The 21,230-nt window shown below is 55.8% G+C and overlaps 1 protein-coding gene across 7 annotated transcripts in view; it reads right to left on the bottom strand.

The window, feature by feature from the left end:
* The window catches only part of KCNAB2 (potassium voltage-gated channel subfamily A regulatory beta subunit 2), an 84,978-nt gene that overhangs the window by 49,926 nt on the left and 13,822 nt on the right, over positions 1–21,230 (bottom strand). For 2 of the 7 annotated variants that reach the window (XM_025427351.3, XM_025427357.3), the window contains exons 2-3: positions 3,407–3,535; positions 2,282–2,323 (exon numbers count right to left, since the gene is read on the bottom strand). In XM_025427351.3, the coding sequence (XP_025283136.1) occupies positions 2,282–2,323; positions 3,407–3,483 (119 nt within the window). In that variant the 5' untranslated portion in view covers positions 3,484–3,535. Of the gene's footprint in view, positions 1–2,281; positions 2,324–3,406; positions 3,536–9,916; positions 10,057–12,414; positions 12,570–21,230 lie in introns of those variants that run through there. The other 5 variants (XM_049110536.1, XM_025427358.3, XM_049110534.1 and 2 more) reach the window with 4 other exon arrangements.

Genomic DNA, 21,230 nt, shown 5'->3' with positions numbered 1-21,230 from the left:
TATTTGGGTTCTGGGATAGATTGCACTATGGTTCCAGGTCCTCGACCCCCGCTCTGCATCACGTGGCAGTGGTTCTCCTATCGGGGGTGGGAGTATATTTTCCTGCCCTTTCACATCTGGCAAGGTCATGAGCCCTGCTTTGGCCAGCAGAACGAGCAGAAGCACCAGTGCACCGCCTCTGACTATGGGCCTTCAGAGATGTGACACCCTCCTGGCGGGAGGATGAACATCTGGCCCCACCTGCAGTTCAGACCACGTCCAACTGAGCCCAGCTTCCGTGAACTGACACAGACACATAAAACAAGAAATGCACGCTTCTTGTCGTAGGGCACTGAGTTTGGAGGCTGTTTGTTACAAGGGATTCTCTGGAACAGCTGACAGACATAGGGTCTCGTGTCCCTTACTGGTCTGTGAACTGTCTGAGGGTGGGGCACATGCCTCTAACAACACCTCTGCCTTGTCAGGGGAGGGGCCATGTCGCCAACTGTCTTAATCTCTTGTGGCTGCATCAGTGCCCATATAACAAGGATGTCCCACTGGGAGTGGCACCCAGGAGGTTCAACAAAGATTCCACTTCGTTAGAGATCATCATCGGAGAACCCACAAGAGACACCTGAGTGTCGATGAGAAGAAACCACACTGGAGATGCAGAGGGTAGGATGGCTGGAGCCCGTGGGCATCAGGGACGCGGTGCTGGGAGGCCCAGATGGAGGTCTGCGCATCTGGGGGGCGGTTCTCCAATAGAACTTGCCTCAGGGCAGGACAGAGGGTTCCCCGGGAGCGGACAATAGGTTGGATCTGTGAGAACTCAAGGGCCAGCAAGGGGCAAGGGACTCTCTTTTGTTTAAGCTCTGTGATACCCCACAATCTCCTGGGCACCCCCCTCGGCATGGCCCTTCTGGTTGGTGGTCTAGGCCGCAGTTCTGCTGCTGGCTGTCTCACTCCTCTCCCCTGAGGTCTCTGAGGATATAGTTCAAGGTCACATTTGGTCTTATGGGCGGGTTACATCTCTGGGACAAAAGTCTCATCCCCATTCTTACACACCGTGCTGTCATGTATACGTGATGGCAAATGAGTCATCCCAGAAAAGTATCTGTAAGGCCAAGTTCATATCTAACTGTTTTCAAGCAAAATCTTATCTAGCAAAAATCTCAGCCATCTCTTTGGGGCTCTCTGTAAGGGGTGAGACCCTGTGGGAGGCAATGAAGCAGTGCTGAAGTTCACCCGAGGACCCAGGCCCATGGCCACATTCAGAGGTGCTGAGGCTGTGGGAAGGAAAAGCTGGGTGGAAACCCAGGGCCAACCCCAGCACCCACTGCCCCCAATTCCCTGTGCATCAGTGGTAACCGCCCCCCTGGCTCTGCATTGGTAGGTGGGCACGGCCCTGGCGGGTGTCCCAGACAGAGACCTCCCAGGTCTGAATGCCAAGGCACACACCACACACTGGGGCCCCACTCCTAAGAGCCACACAGAGTCCCCACAGTCCTGACGCTGTCGGGGCTGACCAGTGGCTTCCTCAACCCTGACACTTTCCCAACATGAGGAAGATGGCCATTGGTGTAAATTCCCAGAGTTACAGACTACCTGAGAAACACACATCTTTGTGGCACGCCTCCCCACTCCACAGGTGAACTGTCCAATGGAGGAAGGGACTCGTTTGGGAGGACTTTGCTGGCTGACCTGCCTTGGCCTGGGCTGCAAAGCAGGGCCCCTTGATGCCACGTCTCTCTGGGGCACAGCCTCGCACCGAAGAACACGGTGTGCCAGTTCCCCAGTAGGGAGATGCACCAGAGAAACACCAGCAGGTCCACCCCTGGCCCAGGTCACAGTGGATCCACATGCCCCAAGAAAGGAATTGGCCTTTGATTGTAAATCAGCTCAAACCCAAAAAGAAGGGGAGATGGTTGGGTTTGGCCTGCGTCGTTTACTCAGATCACCCAAAAAGCACAAACCCAATGACAGGAAGCACAGCACCCATAGCCTGACAAGGGAGATCTTAATGTAGATCTGGTGAGAGTTAAGCAGGCATCAGAAGTCCATTTGCTCCAATCATATCAAGTTCTAGAGCTCAGCACACATATGGAACCTGACTTCACGCTGTTCATTGAGACATTACATCATGCTGTATGCGTGGGCCCCGGGAGGGAACCAGAGCCCAGTCTTACTGGGGACCTTTACTTCCGAGAGATCCCCAGCACGCCTGACCTGGATGGGTGTGGCCCTCCCGCCTGCTCCCCTGCCTTCAGCTTCTGGGGTTTGAGGAAAACAGAGGGCTCGTTACCTGTAAAACTGGAGCTGTCTTTTGGGGCTCCCATACCGAGTACTGCGGACAGCGATGGAGGACAGAGAAAAAGGAGAGAGAGAGTCCACAATTGGCATTAGCCACAGAGAGATGCAGGCCCAGGAAGCACCAGCGACACCCCGCAGCCAGGCCCCACCCCGCTCTGCTCCGGACTGCTGGGAGGATGCGTGCCCAGGTACCAAGTGCTCGGCGGCAGCGCCACCCAGTGGCACACGGAGGCAGAAGCCTGGTCGGTTGGGACGCGGGGGTCCTCTGGTGCCTGGTATCATTCCCACACAGGGCAGGGAAGCAAAGACAAGAGGTAAACCTGGGAGTGCAAGTCTGGTCGGGTTTTAATGAAATATGCTTTAGAACGACCGTACAAAACCCTCAAACCAAGAAGTGGCCCGTCCCCCCACATGCTGGCGAGTCTTTCTGTGACCACGGGGCTCTTTTTAGGAATTTGATAAGAGAGGGACACTCCTTTTCCCTGTGGGTTCTACGGATACTTGCTCTGGATCAGGCCCTAACAGCCACTGAGAAAGGCCCAATCAATCGAGGGCTGATGGACCCCTGGGGTCCCACCTGGGTCCATCTTTGGTGACAGCTATTGCTGTCTGGGTGCTGTGTTCCGTGCTGCTATCCAATGCCTTGCGTGCTCTCCCCGTGGGTCAGCCTGGATTACTTTCCAAATGGAAAGACCCAGAGCTGGATTTGGAACCAGCTTCCACAGAAGGAAGGCAAGGTGGCCTGGTGAGCAGCTGGCTGTCCCCACTCATCTCCCCGGGGCAAGCTCTACGACTCCCTCAAAGGGAGGTGCATGAGAAAGAAACAAGCTGGGGAGGGTCCCGTGCTCACTTCCAGGCCTGCTGCTACCCATGGAATGCTTCAGAAGAGTAGGGGACAAGTCTAATCCTGGCTCTATTCCACAGGGAAAATCCTGGATTTTAAAGGCTTCCATTCTTTCCTCGGAGAAAGTGCTTGCCTACACGCACCTCAGAGCCCTGTGGAGCTCCCTCCATCCTTCCCTCTGGATCAAGGGCTGGTGACTGGCCTCCGGGACCCCTTCTCAGAGGCAGGACTGGACCTGAGAGTGGCCTGGGTAGGTGGGGGGCAGGGAATCACCTGTAGATCATGCCGGGGGAGCCTGTCTGCCGCAGAGAGAGCCGAGCCGGGGATCCTGTCGTCGATTCTGGATACATGGGGCTGGCCTCACTTGTCCCGACCTGCTCTCTTCTTCACAGAGGGAAGATTCTGTAGGAAAAGCAGAGTAGAGGGGAGGTAGTTCAAAAAACCAGTTTGGTTTGCCCACGAGGCTCTGTAATGCTGAAGGTCCAGTTTGTGGGGCATCTTACATCCCTCATCAGACAGACAGACAGACCAATCCATGGGGGCTCAGACAAAGCTGATGGTTGGGGTCACTGGTTCTGTAAAAGGTTCCTACTCTCCCACCCTGATGTGTGACGATGTCCTTCCATCTCCCCAGCTGCTTTCCTGAGGGTCTGGGAACCTTTTTCTGGTGGTCCCAGGGACTTAGAACTTTGAAGTGTTTCTCCTGTCCCAGGAAGTGGCACCACCATCCCCCAGGCTCATGCTTGACTTCAGCTTCTCACCCTCTCCCAGCCCAGGGGAGCTTGCTGGTGTCACTGTGGAGCTTTCCGGAATGCAGATCGGTTCCTGCCCCACTGGTCCTGGCAGAGGTGACAAGCTATCATGCCTGTGATCAGGTGATATGCAGACTGTGCTTTCTGTCTTGCTAGCAAACTCTCTCCCTTCCTGGCTCTGAGAGGTAAGCTGCCCTGCTGGAGAGGCCCATGTAGCCAGGAATCGAGGCCCTCAGTCTAATCACCCACAGAGAAGTGGCTGATACTGAATCCAGGCTTTGGGCTGATCAGGTGATTCCTCACGAGCTGCAATACTGCAACCCAGGCTGACCTCTCCCAGGGCCCCTTGTCCACATGGCCCTGTCCACCTGCACCTGGTGGGATGGCTCCAGGCAGACCCTGAAGGCCTCCTGGTCACCTTTTCTTTCAAACTCTGGGGTTCTATCAGGGCCACTGTCACCAGATGGACCAGCCTGACTTCCCCGCTGCTCAGATCTATACAAGAGGCACAGTGCCTCTCTTGCAGAACGAGGATGGTTACATGGCTGCGGGGGAACAGAGTCCCTGCAGCCTTGGGGGTGGGGGGGCTTCAGAGGCAGCCTCTCCTTTACGCTCATCAGGTGCCCCTGGAGTGGGCTGTACTAGGTGACTCTGGGCATGAAACCCAACAATCTCACCAGAGTTGTTAACCTTAAGTCAGAGGGCGGTGGGTTCCCTGGTGAACAGAGTGCTTGCTGAGGCCTTACTGTGTGCAGGTGCTGGTGGCTGCCCTGGACAGGAAACCACAGCCACAGAGCTGTCAGTATGCAGAGCCCCAGGCATTGCATCCAAACACAGTGGTCCAGAGGTCACCGGTGAGGAAGGGTGGCCACAGGGGGCTGAGGCGGGGGGGGCAAGATGTCTTCATAGGGTCTCGTGGAAGGAGGTGGCGGCCAAGCAGCCCAGAGCAGGCCAGGATGCCTGTGCCCTTAACTGGGCTTAACTGGGGGACGTGACCCACCCCACACCCCACTCTCTCCTCTCTGGCTCTCCCTGGGTCTACTGAGCGGTGGAGTCTCAATCCCCAGCTCAAAGTCCAGAAATCCAGAATCGCAAACTCAATCTGAATTTGAGATGCTGTGGGGACCAAGAGTCTCTGACTCCATAGATGTGGGGTGTGCCCAGGAATCTGCATTTTTTCAAAGATTTATTTATTTATTTATGATAGAGAGAGAGAGAGAGTCAGAAAGAGACACAGGAGGAGGGAGAAGCAGGCTCCATGCCGGGAGCCCAACGTGGGACTCGATCCCAGGACTCCAGGATCGCGCCCTGGGCCAAAGGCAGGCGCCAAACCACTGAGCCACCCAGGGATCCCCAAGGAATCTGCATTTATAACTAGTTCCCAGATGATGCTCGTGTTCCTGGCCCAGGGACCACACCTGAGGACTGCTGACCTGGAGCAGGAATTTATAGATGATGAACAACGGTCCAAATCCAGCCTATTCTGTAAATAAAGTGTTACTGGGACACCTCAATGCCCATTTGTGTGTGAACCATGCCTGTGTTGGTGCCACGCTGTGGCACTGAGCAGCCATAAGAGACACTGTCTGGCCTGCCAAGATTCAAACATTTACTACCTGGCCCTTTACAGCAGAAGTGTGCTGAGCCCAGTTGTAGGCCTCTCTCCTCTACTCTCCAAGGCCCCAACGCCTCCCCTGCCACACTCCTCTCAGCCCTTGGCTTTGCTGCTTCCATTTCACTGACAAACTAGGAGCAACCAGAGGCCAGCTTCCCCAGCCACCATCAGCTCTCAGAACATTGTTTTCCCTCCTGCTGCCACCTGAACGACCCAGCCACAGCCACAACCACAGCGCCCACCCGAACACACAGCCCACTCCCGCCCTGCTCAAGGGTGTCCCAAGTCTTATGCTGATTCTTCCTTCTTTATGGGGCGCTGTCCTCTTCATACACCCCTTACTAATTCTCTTGCCTTAGAAACCAAAAAGCACAGTTTATTGGATCCCCTTCCTTCTCCACCAACTGAAAATCCCTCAAGAGTTGTCCTTTCTTGCCTATGATTCTCCCTTCTGCCTTCCTTGCTCTGAGGAGGCTGCACTTGCCAAGGTCACTATGACCTTCCCATTGCCATGTCTGGCGGGGCAGTTTGGGGGTGACAGCGGGGTTGCCCCCACGCTCTGGGCTCTGAGGACCTGCATGTTCCTGGCTCGCACTCCTGCCACCCCGCTGCTGCTTCTCAGTCCCCTTGGCCGTTCCTGCTCACTTCTCAGACTTGGAATCTTTTCTCTCTTCTATCACACGAGGTTCCTCAGATTCCCACCTGTCTCCCAGCTCTGAACTGTGTGGCCAGAACTCCTGCAGTTATATATCCAGGCCTCATCTTTCCCCTGGATCCCAGACGTATCTATTTTTACTGCCCTACGGGCATCTCTCTAGGGCATGGAACTACCACCTGGGTTCATCTGTCCCATGCAGAGCTCCTGGTAGCCTCTACCCTGGCTCCCCTGTCACCATGGTTGCCCCATTATAGAGTCATCTTCAGAAACATCCAGAATCCCACGCCTGTCTGAGTAGTCCCTGCTACCTCCTTCCTGGTCCAGGCCACCCTTTCCCTCTTACAGGTCCCCACAACAGCTTCCACCTTTACCCCTCATTGTCCACCTTATAGGAGCCAGAGCAATCCTACTAGAACACCAATCAGATGTCATTATAATTCTCGAAACCTAGTGGCTACTCATTTTATGCAGGGAAAGCCCGAAGCTCAGCAATGGCCCAGCTCCCCCTTCCCTTTGACCCCCTGGACCTCATCTCCTGCCACCCCCTTGCTCACTCTGCCCTGGCCACACGGACTCCTCCACGTCCCATGACCTCAGCAGATGCTCCAGCCTTAGGGCTTCCTTCTTCCTGAAGCTTTCTGAGTCCCCGTGAACCACCCGAGGGCCCCCCTCTCTGACCTCCGCATCTTTGAACAAAGGTCACTTTCTCAATGAATCTCCTCTAGACACCTTATCTTAAATTGCAAACCCCATCTCCCCATGTTCTGCTGGTCCTTCCCTACTAATTTTTCTCCCTAGTGCTGTCAACTTCCAACGTGCCTTATACTTAGCTAGTGTCCCAGTTATGGTCTGTGGCTTCCTCGCCTTATGATGCCAGCACCATGCATTTATCTGCTGTGCTCTCAGCTGTGCACAGCACACAGTAGACTCTCAAATGTTTGCTGAGTGAATACATGAACGAATGCATGAGGACTCTGAGTTGGCCCGCTGGAGGTTCATCCAGGGAAGGCACAAGGGAAGGGGCCAGGCATGGTGTGCTAACGGCTCACAGACTGCCTGGGGGCCCGGAGTGATGGGAGGGCCAGGGGACCCTGCTCACATGGGGCACTAGGGCAGTCTTATCTGGACGCTGCAATGCTCTGTTTGTCTCAGGTGTGGTGCTTAGGGCGGCTGCAGGGACAGGGACAGCTGGCCACCGGTCCCACCCCTTGCCTCTGCCTTGGCTGGACTCTTGATGGTCAGACTCAACTCCTAGTCAGTGGCCAGCTCCCTGGCCCACAGCCAGGCACTGGCCACGCTCTGGTGCCCACTTCACGAGGGACAACAGGCTTCATCCCTCCTGGGGAGCTGCTACCTTTGCCACCTGCCAGAGCAGGGAGGGGGCTGGTGCCCCATGCCCCCCACCTCACGTTCCACTGACCTGCCCAGAGCCCACCTCCGCCACTGCCACAGCCCAACCCAGCGGCCGAGCCCCAAGAAGCCGATGTCCCAGGAGGATGTTGCCAATCCCAGGCCCTGGGGAGGGAGGGAGGCAGGCAGATGGGCAGGGCTGCCCTGTCATCCAAAAGTGATGGCACTGGAGGAGGGCTTCAGAGACCACTTGGGAACTGACTAGGCCCAGGAGGGGCAGCTGGCTCACGGTGCAGGCTGAGGGGTCTGCAGTCTGGGTGCCCCCGTCACCTGTACTCCCACTGGGTCTGTGCGTGACCCTGAGCAAGTCACCTGAGGCATTCTCAGAGAACCTGAAGCATGGAGCCCATCCATACTCTCATAGGAGTGGAGAAGGAAGACACCAGAATGCCTTGAACCCAGGAGGGAAGATGTTGGGTAAATCTTAGCTTTGCGTCGTTGTGGGAAGCGAGCCTGGCAATGACGACAGGCCCCTTGGAATCAGGGGCTCCCCCTGTGGGTGCTGCCTTTCTTTTCCTCAGCTCACTATGCTGAAAACTTTCAATCATCACTGTCGTAGAGAATCAGCACAGCCACCAACACTCGGATGCTCTTCATCCCGTTCACCCATTATCTGTAACTGGTCTCATTGGCACGCCTTCCCTCTGCCCTCTCCTGTCTCTCCATTCACACTCATACTCTCATGTTCACACACTCACACACTCACGCTCGCATGCAGTGCTCTCACACTCATGTACTCTCTGCCACACACACTCATGCTGTCACACACACTCACATGCACACACACACATTCATACAGTCACACGTGCTTTGGCCAATGGAATGAGCAATGATGATGTGTCAGCTCCAGCCTCAGCCATGGAGACTTGCCTCCACTGTTGCCACAGACGAACATGCTCCAGATCACCCTGCGGGTCCAAGGGGACAGCTGCACATGCGAGAGCCACCCGGCCTAGCCTGAGCACTGCCAGCTGCCTCGGGATGGGGGCCAGCCACCCCACGAATGTGAGACAGAGGAGTGCTCATTGTGGCTGGCCCCCAGCACCGTGATGTGGAAGTGCCTTCAGCCCTTCTGGGAGCACGTTCTGCTGGCTTTACCTTCAGGGGCATCCTTATGACATGAAGATACAACTTTGGTGAGTCGCGAGAGAGACTTCCAGTTCCTGCAAAAGGCCTCCACTCATCTGCCCACTGCTGGAGCACGAGAAAACCTGGGCGGCGAGAACCTTCACTTAGCCAGATCTCCTGAGGTGAAGTTAGCACTTCGAGCACTGAAGAAACTGTTTTTAACCCAAAACCTCACCAGGGCCACCGTGCACGCTCCTGTCCTCCAGGGCCAGCTGGATGACACAATCCCACCTTGTTGGGTGACCCAAGGAGACCATTTCATGTGTCAGGGAGGGAGGCGAGGCCCAGTGGGCTCAAATCTGCTATATGATCTTGGGCAACCCTTTCAACCTTCCCAAGTGAAACAGGAGAAGGGGAGTCAGGGGGAATCCGACAGGCACCCAGGTGGGGATGCACTGTGTGGGCCATGGGCTCGGGCTACCTGTGGCTGGCCCTGGCGGAGGGCAGGTGCTGGCCAGGGCCTGGTAGTCTCCTTCCTCAGCGTCTACACCACAGGCATAAGGTAAATGGAGTGGCTCTTGCACAGATGTGCCCCAGCCTCCTCCCAGGTGGTGGTCTTCCAGAAAAGCACTTTCTAGGGTCCTCAGACTTGTTACCACATCTGCTTTCCCCTGCTGCCTCTCTGCTTTGCTCTCAGGGGCTGCTCATCTTTTCCACTTCCCCAGAAAAAGACTAATCTCTCGCAGATGCGACTTGTCACACACAGGTGTGACTCGGTGTCGTGACGGGACCCATGTTTCCTGGGTCCTCTGTGGCTGCATCCCAATTCCTGATCATTCTGGCAGCTCGGAGCCTTCAGAAGGCTTGTTGCTACATAGCTGAGGCCTTAAGAATGACGACACTGTATGAGTTATGTATTGCTATGTGACACGGGTCAGCAGTTGAAAACAATGAGGATTTCTCATACAGTTTTGCAAAGTCAGGAACCGGGGACTGTCCTGGCTGGGCAGGTCTGGCTTGGAGTCTCTCCTAAGGCTGCAGTCAGGGTGTTGGCTGGGCTGAGGTGTTAGAGGTTTCATGCACACACAGGTGAGGAGGGGCCCGCTCCCACTCCTCACCACCTGGGTCTCTCACACCAGTGCAGCTGACTTCCCCAGAGGGAGGGGTTGAGAGAGAAAGGTGTGATGTCTTTTATGCCTGAGGCCATTCTCTCGAATGCAAAGACCAACCCTGATAAGGGGGTGGGTGTGAGGCCCAGGAGGTATGGCACCGGTCATTACCGAGACATCAGGCATGCACTGTTCCCCACGTTCACTCCTTCCCCATGTCCTTGGAGATCCCTGGGACGTCAGCTCTGCCAGGGCCGGGAGCGTTGTCTCCAGAAGCACCAGGCACACAGTGGGTGCTCGGTGAACACTGCCTGAGAAGAAGGCAGGAAAGGTTCACACTGGGGTGTGGTGGACACTGGGTGGTCCCTCCCCCGGAAATCTCAGTCTCAGTGCTTGGACTCCAGCTCCTGCCTCTTGAGCTCATGTCACTTTGCATGTTGCTTCTTGAACTCTGGAGATCCTTCCTGCCAAAGCCCCAATGTACCACTATGACTATTACATGGCACGAAACCACTGCCTTGGATGAGGGCGAAGCTGCAGGAGCCATGGCAGCCAGCATGAGCCTCGCGAAGAGACAGGAAGAGGTGTAACCGCTCACAACCACCCAGATCCGGAAGGGTGCTTGCGTAACACACCCTTCCTCTCTGTCCCACAAGCAGAGTGCCGCCAGACGAAACCCCACTTCTCCCCTGTGAGCTACAGTGGCGGGGAAGAGTGAGGGCTGCTGCTGAAAGCCTGCGAGTCTGAGCATGCTTGGGGATTGGCTCTGCCTGTGGGGTCGTCTTGGGGAGCAAGCAGAGAGGCCCAGTCACTGGAGGGGTGGCCCAGGGGTCCGGGGGGCAGTCTGGAGATCCACAACCCAACTCCTAAGTAGCATCATCAGGTCTTGCTCAGACTGGGGTTGGGGGGCGGTCAGAGAAAACACTGAAAAATTAGTACAGGCTGCGTGCCACGGCCAGGACCCCCTGCTCTTTGCCACAGAGAAACCTCCATCATTCCTCCAAGCTGCTGAGCTGTGGGAACGGGGTGGTATGGTGACCTGCCAACCTCACATGGTCAGATGGCAGCAGAGGCACTGGGACCAAGCCATGGAGTCCCCATAAGAATTTCTTAAAAAGATGGCAGACTAGAATTTTTCCGTCTTCAAAGCAACATTCAAATGCCTGTCCCCTTATTACAACCCAGCATGGAGCTTGGCTCAGGCCTACACTCTTGCAGGCAGAGGCCCTGTTCTTATCTAGTTAGTGCCACAATTGAAAACAAACCAAAACATCATGGCCAACAAATTCCAACTTTCCCAAAGCAACACTGAAACGCCTCTCGCCTCACGCAGCCCACCCAGATCCACACCTGCTTCCCATGCACCTGCAGGCTGAATGTCTCCCAACTCCTCCCGGAAGCAGAAGCTCTGCTGTAGCTCCCAGCTACATTCAGGGTATGCACAGTGATGGACAGGGGTCTGCCAGGGTCAGTGGCCAAGGGCCCCCAGTCTTTGGAATAGCCGCCCTCCCTCCCTGAGAGGAAATGGAAGCTTCCACCGTGGGAGCTGTGGCTCCCCAGGCTCCCTCCTGATCCTGTCACCCACAACTGGAAGAGAGCCCTCACCTGGCACCTGGGTAGAGGGGGCCTCAGGGCTGCGGCTGGTCAGGGCAAGAAGCAAGAAACAATCCCCCATGTGCTCGTGCTCCAGAATCTTTGTAACCACAGGCCTCGCCTGGGGTCATTCATTCAGCAAAGCTTTACAGCCCTCCTGCTCCACCTTGGGAAGCTCACGCCTCTTCCTGCTGCCTCCCTCTGGCCGCCCTGACCACACCCTGCACCCATATCCTGTCCTGGCACAAAACTGGAGGAGAGAGCCGGGTGGAGGGATGGGGGACAGCTCTCTAGGAGGCACTCAGCTATCTGGGTGGGGAGGAAGCCCCTTGGGCAGCAGGGAGCCCCCTGACCACCCCTGCGCTCCTCTCCTGCCCGATGACCACAGGCGGCCAGGTGGGGAGGGGCTTCAATGGGTCTTCCACCTACCCTCTGCTTCGCCCTGCACTCAGCTCTGCAGGAGGGAGGAGAGGTAGGGGCCCATTCGTTTAAGGCAGGGACCCTCACGTCTGCCTGTGAACCTACTTTCCACTCAGAGACGGGAAATCCCTGGCCAGGGGTTCAGGGGACAGCAGATGGGCAGGGATCCCTCCAGGAGCTGGCAGGGGTTGCTCGACAGTTGGCACATCCTCCCACCCCCCACCGGCAGGATAGAGGTGGCCCCACAGTCCTTCTGATCTCCAGGCAGCTCCTGTCTTGTTGCCCCAGGGATGAAAGTGGACGCCAGCAGCTCCTGCAGAACCGTGACAGCTCTGCGGGGTGCCGCCCGCTATGCCCCACCCGCCCGCCCCAGCAGCTGCTGGGTTTTGTGGGGGGCCTGCCGTGTCCCTGAGCGAGGAGGATGCCTGCGGCTGCTGCTCGGCTGAGCTGCTGCGACAGACGGCCACGTGGGCTCTGCCTGGGTGCAGCCAGGTGTCTGCAGGGAGGGCCCCCTGCCAGCAGCAGCCAGTCCCGTGCGGGCAGGGGGCCCCCTGGCTGTCAGGGGAGCTCTAAGCCCTGCTCAGGTTGCCGGGGTGCCCACCTCCTCCAGCACAAAACCCATTCAGGGAACAGGACCCCCAAAAGACCCCAGGTACCTGCTCCTAAGACAAGGCCATTTGGGCCTGTGTGAGGTGGAAGGCGAGGCGCGGGACCACGGGCCAGCCGAGCAGGAAGTTGGTGGCAGCCCTTGTGGGAGGATGCCTGGCGGGCCCAGACGCGCTGGGGTGTGGCCTCCACTCCCAGACGAACAGAGGGAGGGCCCCGACACCCTGACACTCCTTAGCAGCTCCCCTCCCTCCCAGGGCAGCAGTGAGCCTGTCTCTCAGCAGGGGGAGGGACAGATATGCAGCCACCACCTAGTCCTAGTGATCTCAGAGTTCCTGCCTCTTGGCACCAGCTTTGTACCCGGGCTGCGCTGCATGTCTTCCACCTGTGTCCCCTCCTCTGGGTGTCCCCACAGCCCTCCAGGGGTATAATGCTGCTCCCTCACCCTCCAGATGATGACTCTGAGGGACAACGCTCAGGCCCATGGCTAGGATTCAAACCCAGCCTGAGCTCTGCAGGGCTTTGCCTCACCTGTCTTCCATCCTGGCTCCCAACACTGTGCTAGGACCCAGCAGCTTCTAGTCAATGATGTGTGGGTGGGGTGGCTCAGGAGGATGGGTGCCCTGCCCTTCCCTCCTGGGGAGGCCCCTCGCCTGAGGGAGCTTGAGGCCAAGGCTGGACCTGGATGCAACATTCCAATGTCCCCCGTGGCAGCCACCTGTTTGTGCTGAGCTGCTGCCCCAGCTACCCCCTTACCCACGGTTCTGGAGACTGGAGTGGGCTCCCTCCTTCCCAGGGTGGGCACAGGGCTCTGAAGCCTTGGCAGGGAATCAAAAGGCTCGGCCCATGTGCATCAGACGGGGGGTGCCACTACAGGTTCCCAGCAGGTGTAAGACCCAGGCGGGGGGATGGGAAAAAGAGGAGAGAGGAGGGAGTCGTAAACAGTTTGGGGCACTCAGTATCTCCTAAGTGACAAGAGGTGAAGAGGAGGGAGCAGAGAGCAAATGAGATGATGGAGAGAGAGGTCGTGAGGGGGTGAGCCCCTCTGGGCTTCACTCCAGTCTCCCCCCAACCCTGTCACCCCCACAGGCAAAAGCCAAGACCCATGAACACCACATAATAGCTCAGTGGAGAGCTGGGATGGGAACCAGGTGTGTCTAGGCTGGTTGCTTTCCTCCCGTGGCCCTGGAGCCTCTGCTGTGCATGGGGATGGAGCTGTGACCCTGTGGGGCTGAGGAGGCACCATCACAGATATCCGGGCAGCAGGCAAAAGTTCAACATTTCAACCCACTGACTGGCTGCTCTGCACTTCCAGATGCAGGGAAGCAGCACTCACACCTCAGCGTTGTCCCGGCCCTAAGTGTCCATTGTACCTTAAACGGGAGGGCACATGACTGTGACATACCGGCTGGCCTTAGAAAAGTGCTGAGTCCAGGAGCCGCTCCTCTCTGGATCCCGATGAGTCTGAGCCCCACATTCACGCTGGGTCACCAAACATGACTGGCTCAACTGCCTCTCATGAGCCCTACTTCCAAACTGACCTCCCAGCTGGTGTGGCCTGGACACATAGCCTCCCAGCTGGCATGGCCTTTCCTGGCTTCCAGGAAAGGTTTGCTTTTCTCATGGAAAAGGGTAGAGTCTTCTGGTACCTTCTTCCCTGTGGAAGAGGCTGCTGACCAAGTTCTGCCATTTTCAGCAGGAGTAATGCTGGGGGTTCGAGGGAGTCTCAGGCAGGAGCAGAGGTAGGAGATGGCACTGCAAAGGTCCTACTGGGGAGACCTGCAAGCAAGCACTGTCCCCAACGACTCAACCTGGTGGTCCCGGGACCACCAAAAAATTCTCCCATTAAGTGGGAGCCTCACAGTGGTTCTGGATACTTCCACAATGTAAGGAGCAAGCCTTGATGTAACTCACGTTCCTTTGTGGGGGGGCAAGTTCCCCAGGAACTTGTAGCAGGAGAACTGGTCTTGTGCATCCTAAACCCCCCTAGTGTGAGGGACAGAGAGTCAAGGTCCAGCGATGGAGACACTGGTTCTCTCTGCAAAATCTCCATGTTGGTGTTTCTTGAAAATCTCCACCCATAGGGAACTCTGAGCTGGTGAGTCTCCCTGGGACCATTTAAATGATGAAAACGATTCTTTTTATGTTATTTGAAATTGGTGTCCTTGTAACTATACCCACTAGGCCCACTTTTGTTCCTTGGAGACAAATCCGGTCTCTGTGTCTCAAGGCACACAGAGGACATCTGGCATTGCCCACCTGCCATGTCTTTCAATATTTCCACATGAGGTTTCTGACTTAATAAATATAATTTGGGTCAGCGTCACGCAATATGCTTCACTTGGCTATCACACAAAACCCTTACAAGACTGTAAAGGCGGCTGGATGACTCCAATCATGCTGCCGAGCACGCTGGGCCTGTGTCAGCTGGCTGGTAAGTGGAGGGTCAGGGATCTGACCCTGGAGGGTCTAACTTCAGAGCCTGGGCACTTAATTAGCCACCGCTGGGTATGGCCTCTTTCTGGAACATCAATACCGAGGTCACATCCTTCGGTTTGCTGTTTGCTGAGATCCTTCGGGAAATGACAAGTCACACGGACCTGAGAGCAGCACCTCATGACGGCCTTGGTCGGCAGTGAGGGAGGAGAGGGGGGCCTTGCTCTGGGAGAGGGTTTTGCAAGGTCTGCGGGTCCATTCCAGCCCATCACCTGTGTTTGCATGGCCTGTGAGCCAACAGTCATTTTCATGGTTTTAAGTGGTTGGAAGAGAAACAAAAAATGAGTATTTCATGAGAATGAAAATCATAAAATTCGGATTTCAGTGTCCATAGAGCCATGGTCATTTTTTGTTGGTCTGCTCTGGCTGCCGTTAACAAAATGCTGTAGCCTGGCGGGGTGGGGAGTTGGCATAGGTAACAGATGTGTATTTCTCCCAGTTCTGGAAGGTGGAGGTCAAAGATGAAAGTGCCAGTGGATTCAGTGTCCGGAGTCGTGGTTCACAGCCATGAAGCTCTTGCTGTGTCCTCAGGTGGCAGGCTGCGAGCTTGCTGGGGTCTCGTTGTCATCTTATAAGGGCACCAATCGCATCACCCTCATGACCTTCTGGAGTCCTAATCACCTCCCAAAGCCCAGCCTCCATATACCAGCACATTGGGGGTAGGGGCAGCACTTCAAGACATGAATTCAACACAGCACATCCAGACCCAGCTTCTCCCCTCCTCGCGCCCCTCCCTGGCCTGTGCCCAACTTGCCTCTGGGCTCAGGTTTGGGTCTTTATCTCCTTCCATATGCTGCTCAGCGCTGACCAGCAAGCATACCCTTGGTCTCTGTTGTTTTGTCTCTTGCATTTGGGTGCGGGTGCGTTGTGGGTGGTTTGGTGACTTTCCAGCCAGTCCTGGGGTTCTGCTGAGAGTTTTCACCTCGTGACATCGCAACCTCCCACCTGGGGATTGGGCATGCTAACCTACTTTAACAACCCGTACCCAGAAGGCAGCCCCGCTTCGGTGCTGGTGTGACTTGTAGGATTCTATCCATCCCTGTCTGAACCTCACCATGAGGAGGAAGCAGTGGCAGGAGGGGCCCTTTGTTGTCGCGGGTGCCACATGTCACAGTGTGGTGGGTTTTTGTTGGCGTGTGCTCAGCAATGCCACTACCCAGCCAACGGTCCTCATGCATCGTGTCATGTAGGAGAGGCCTTCCAGAGTCTGCAGGAATGTAAGCCTTCACGGTTGAAAAGCTCCTTGTGGTTTTTTTTGGAGGCACCTCCCCAGTGACATGCCATGCAGATTTCCCAAGCGTTCAAGATAGGCCACGTAAAAACACCTAATTGAGTCCAGGACTTGGTTCTAGGGTCTTTTGAAGGGTTCCCTCCCCAGAAGGCCCCAGAGTGGGTGGATGCACTGCTATGGACATGGCTGGAGGCTTCAAAGGGCTCCACAGTGATTCACAGAACCCGGAGGGATAGCCCAGACTATGTCCTAGGGAAAGGGGCCTCTCAAGATCAAGGTCCCTTCAGGCCCTGCCCAGTGGTGTTCTGCCTGTTTCTCCACCTCAGATGGGCCTGGGGGGCCCCACCTGACCCCTGCGGGTCACTGGGAGGCCCCCTTTGCTTGGCCGGCTGTAGCTGTCCACAGGTGGCCCCTGCGCATAGCACATGTGTTCTCCTTTCATGGCGGGGTCAGAGTCTAGTAGTGTAACTCAAATATCCCTGCCCAAAACATGTTCCTCACATAAAAGAACCTAACATAATTACTGCAGAATCTTTTTTCTCCCCCCAACAACACCTCTAAAGCCCTAAACCAACATCCACACAGACACACCACCAAACAAAACCCTATCACTGATGGCTGTCTTTAGGTGGACCGGATATTTCCCTAGGGTGCTTGAGCAGATGATGAAAAGCATCTAGGGGCAGGAGACCACAAGCTTGGGCAGGTCAGGGCCAGAGAGTCAATATTTTAGGCATTGTGGGCCAGTCGGTCTCTGGCAAAGCTGTGGGAAGGCAACTAGAGACAGCATGTGAATGAATGGGGGTGGCTGTTCCAATAAACCTTTGTTTACAAAAAACAGGTGGTGGGTTGGAGTGATTTGCAAAACTCTCATCTATGACACTAAAAAAAGGTGACATCTGCTGTAAAGAAACCGAGAGACAAAAGTATGGACCCTCATGAGGTCCATGGCATTTGCAGCTCTGCTTTGCAGGGAGGTGGGGTAGCCTTAAGTGGGCACGTTCTGGGTCAGGAAGGTCAGAGATGAGCCCACGTTGCCTGCAGGCCAAGCCCCAGGCCATGGCTTGGCAAGGGTGCCAGGGCTGGAGGGTAGAGTCTAGAGGCTCGTGTGCCTGGGGTTGTTATCTTGCTTTTACTTTGCTAGTAATTCTGATCTATCATCGGATTGCAGGCCTGATTAATCTGTTCCGGAATAAACATGTAAAGCCGTCCTCCTGGCCGCTCTCTGCGATGCCGCTCGCCGGGGACAGCTGGCCGAGGGACGCAGGCTGCTGCCTCCAATGCCGTACTATTTTTGGCTACTCTTTTTGCCTCATTTATTTTTGATTTGAGTTGCTCATACAGGCTGTACGTTCTCTTTCTCACTCCTGTGCTGAAATGAAATAAGCATAGTATATTTAAACCCTGCTTGTGTTGCTCATGATTAGTGCAGATGAGCCACTGCACCTGGAGAGTGGCCTCTGCGGCAAGGCCGCCTGCCCTCTTGCTCCGGCCCTTGGTCTCTATGAAAACAGTAGGACAGAGACACCACTCCTTGCTCTCCTGGACACGGTGACCTGTCCAGTCCTGGGGGAAAAGGTGGGGCCTTCAGGGTCCTGCCCTGAAACTGGACTTTGTGTGGACGGGGCCCAGGGACATCTGTGTGTCCTCTTAGTGGTGTGGGGGGAAGATGTGCCAGATGCCACCTGAGCAGCAGCCCTGGGCTGCCTCATTTTGTGGTGACCAGTGAGAGCTGCCAGTGAACCAGGTGGGGAGATGGGCTTTCCTACATTCATTCACTCAGTCCTAGCCCCCAACCCTGAGAGGGTGGTACTGTTCATGACTAGCCAGTGGTGCCAGCTGAGGAAACTGAGGCCAGGGCATCTCAGCTGGCCTGCCCACAGTCGCTCAGCAGATGGCAGTACTGGGAGTCATTCCTCTAAATCAGAGCCCTGTGCAGCCACCGGAGGGTGGGTGACCAAAGGCCTTCTTTTTAGGGACGAGCTTATCTATGCTTCCCGTTGTCTCTGGGCAGCGGGGTGAGGACTGAGGAGTGGTCTAGGGCAGGGGCAGGGCTCTTGTCAGGAGGCCAGGGATCGGTCCAGGTGCAAGCTGGAGAGCTGTGGGCCAAGGTGGAGGAGGCTGGCGGAGTCAGGAGGTTGAGACCAAGGGGGTGACTGGAGGGTGGATGTGTGTGCAGGGACCTTGGAGAAGAAGTGCCAGTTCCCGAGACAGGGGAATGGGTGGGTGCAGCGGGTTGGGGGAGTCCCGGAGCTGGGTGCTGGCTGTGTCTGCTCCGAAGTGCTCATTGGATGTCCAGCTGAGAGGATGATGGTCTTCCACTGTTGTGGCTCCTCCTCAGGCTGTGGCCAGAGCAGCTTCCTCTCCTTAACCAGAGGGCCTTTGTACATACTGTCCCTCTGCCGGGGATGCTCTTCCTTTGCGTCTTTGCTCCAACGTCACATCTTTAGAGACATCATCCTGGACAGCTCACTCCAAAGTGTCCTGTCCATCATGTCAGCACATGGATTTCCTTCAGCACTTGTAGCTGTCCCCCAGCTAGACGCTGAGACCCAGTGTCAGGATTGGGTCTGCCTCGTTCCCTTTGGAACTCCTCGTGCCAGGACAGACCTCTGCTGAATGCACGAGTGTGTCATGCTGCCCAGGAAAGGCGGAAATTTCCTTCTTGTTAACACAGACTCCCCATGAGGCTGTGCCATGCAGAGCGGTGAGGGGCAGCATGAGCAGGTCGTCTCCTGGTGGCTCCTCCAAGGGACAGGCAGGCCATCCTACAGCCGTGGTGGCCTCCTTCAGGGGGCTGCACAATCCTGACCAGGATCTCAGGTAGAGCCTGTCGAGTCTCCACCGGGCCTGGAGCCCCAAGCAAGATGATGCCAGGTTCCTGAAGCATGTGGACAGGCAAGCACTTCATGGGCATGCACGCATGGCACAAAGACACATGTGTGCTTGTGCGCGCATGCATACATTCTGCTGCCTCCACCTGGGACTCCATCACCTGCACCTCCACCACCCTTGTGGCTCCACCTCTGCCTCTGTCACCTGTGCCTCCATCACATGTGCCCCAACCACCTTTAGCACATCTACCTGCACCACTCCGTCACCAGCACCACCTCTACCCTGGGCTGGCTCCTCTTCCTCCAAGCATTCTTGCTTTCAGTGATCTGCTTGTGGAAACTGCCCCCTGGATGACCCTCCAGGGCAGTTCCTTGGCCCCCTCTGAGCTTCAGCCCCATGAGCCTCACAGCTAGCTGTGCCTCCCTCTCCTCTCTGCCCTGAGCTCTATGTTCATACTCTCAGCTGCCTGTTGGCTCTGTCCACCTAGCTATCCCTGGAACATTTCCTCTCTTGCCCATTTCCACAGCTGGCCGTGGGAGCTCCTGCCTGGACTACAGTCGTCCACCTGTCACCAGAGTCCCATTCCTAGTGCTCACCCATGGATCTACCCCATCACGCCTTTCTCTAAAGCCCTCAATGGCTGCCTGGGGCCGTGAGCATCAGGTCCAAGCACCTCAGCTTGGCATGCCGAACAACTCATGACTCGCCCTGTCTACTTTTCCAGCTATCTCTTCTCTGGGTCTCCTGCACACCTACTTTCAGGCCTGCCTACATCTTTTTCCTGCACACCTGACTTTGGGCACACCTGCTTACCTCTTCCCTCAGGCCCATGGCAGCCCTGTCCTTGTTCTTGCTGTTGTCTTGGGGGACGGCTACAACTCCTCATCTGTCAGACTTCATCAGCCTTGGGCATCAGTGCAGAGCTGGTTCCCAGGCCTAGACGGATCCCCCCACAGTATTTTCAGGGTGACCCTGGGGGTGGGAGGCAGCGAGGAGCGAGTTTGCACTTTCCATCCCTAACTGTTACCATCTGCATCCTTTTTTTTTTAAAGCTTTGTTTATTTATTTTAGAGAGAGAGGGAGAGAAAGAGAGGGTGTGCATGAGCATGAGGAGTGGCAGAGGGAGAAGAAGAATCTCCAGCAGGCTCAGCACTGATTACGGAGCCTGGCACGGGGCTCAATCTCATGGCCTTGAGCCACAATCAAGAGTTGGACGCTCAACCAAATAAGCCGTCCAGGCGCCTCCTATCTGTGTCTTCTGAGGGACCTACCTAGAGTCACACAACTCTAGGAGGCAAAGAGCTGGGACAGGCCAACACTCAGAATTCTGTAGCTTTCTGGCTTAAGTCTTTGACACTTGAATGCCAGCGCAGCTTCTGGGCACCCCTTCCCCAGTAACTGCCTACCCAGCCCAAATCCAAGGAAATCTGGGATAGATGGGGCTAATGCCCCCAAGGCTTCCTTGTCTCTTGTATTCACCTGAGGGAGGGATGCCTCACCTTGCCCTTGAGAATGCAAATAGCCTTCCTGTGACCTAGGGGGGTGGGGATGACTGGAGCGGGAGGGACAGGTGGCACACCACTGAATCGCCAGCAGACAAGCAAGGGCTTGTCTCACATTCCCTAAGGCAGGGACATGCTCTGGTCACACTTGAGATGGTTCTTGAATCCAGTATCTACCTACTTCTAGTTACCTCAAAATTATGACAAGTGATGCTGGATTTCTCTTTACTAGAGGGGCTGCAAGCAAGCTGAATTTCCAAATAAGCTTATTTAAGAAAAAAACTGACTAAAAGAAAAAATACTATAATGTCAGAAATTGGGCTGGTAGTGCACACGCATGACCCAAATCCTCAGACGGAAGGCCAGTGACTGGTGTGGGAAATCTTGCCAAAGACTGAGAGACAGACAGAGAGCTGAGTGAGAGACAGTGTCCCTGACATTCTGGCAAAATCTCATCCCAACAATCCCAGGAAAAGGAATCTAGCCTTCAGAGCAGAGCCCCAGGGCAAATGTGAATCCCAGGACATCATGCAGTTCTTGCTTTCCTTTGAAACTAATTTTACATTCCCTTTTGTGAAACCGTGTCAGGGTTTCTCACCTTACAGGAAGCTTATCAAGAGGATCCAGGGAGAGAGCAGAACTCCAGCGGATTGTGTGTTCCAGGCCAGCCCTGGCGAGAAGCTCTGGGGGCGGGGTGTCTAGGTATGGAAGCACATCCAAAGGGACGTGTGTGTGCGCACACACACACACGCATACACACTCACACATGTGTGCACACACATGGGCCCACTCCACCTATCAG

The sequence above is a fragment of the Canis lupus genome, chromosome 5 (assembly GCF_003254725.2).
Source record: "Canis lupus dingo isolate Sandy chromosome 5, ASM325472v2, whole genome shotgun sequence".
Lineage (NCBI taxonomy): Eukaryota > Metazoa > Chordata > Mammalia > Carnivora > Canidae > Canis > Canis lupus.
The sequence above is the reverse complement of the archived record's forward strand: the minus strand, read 5'-3'. Positions and strand labels throughout refer to the sequence as shown.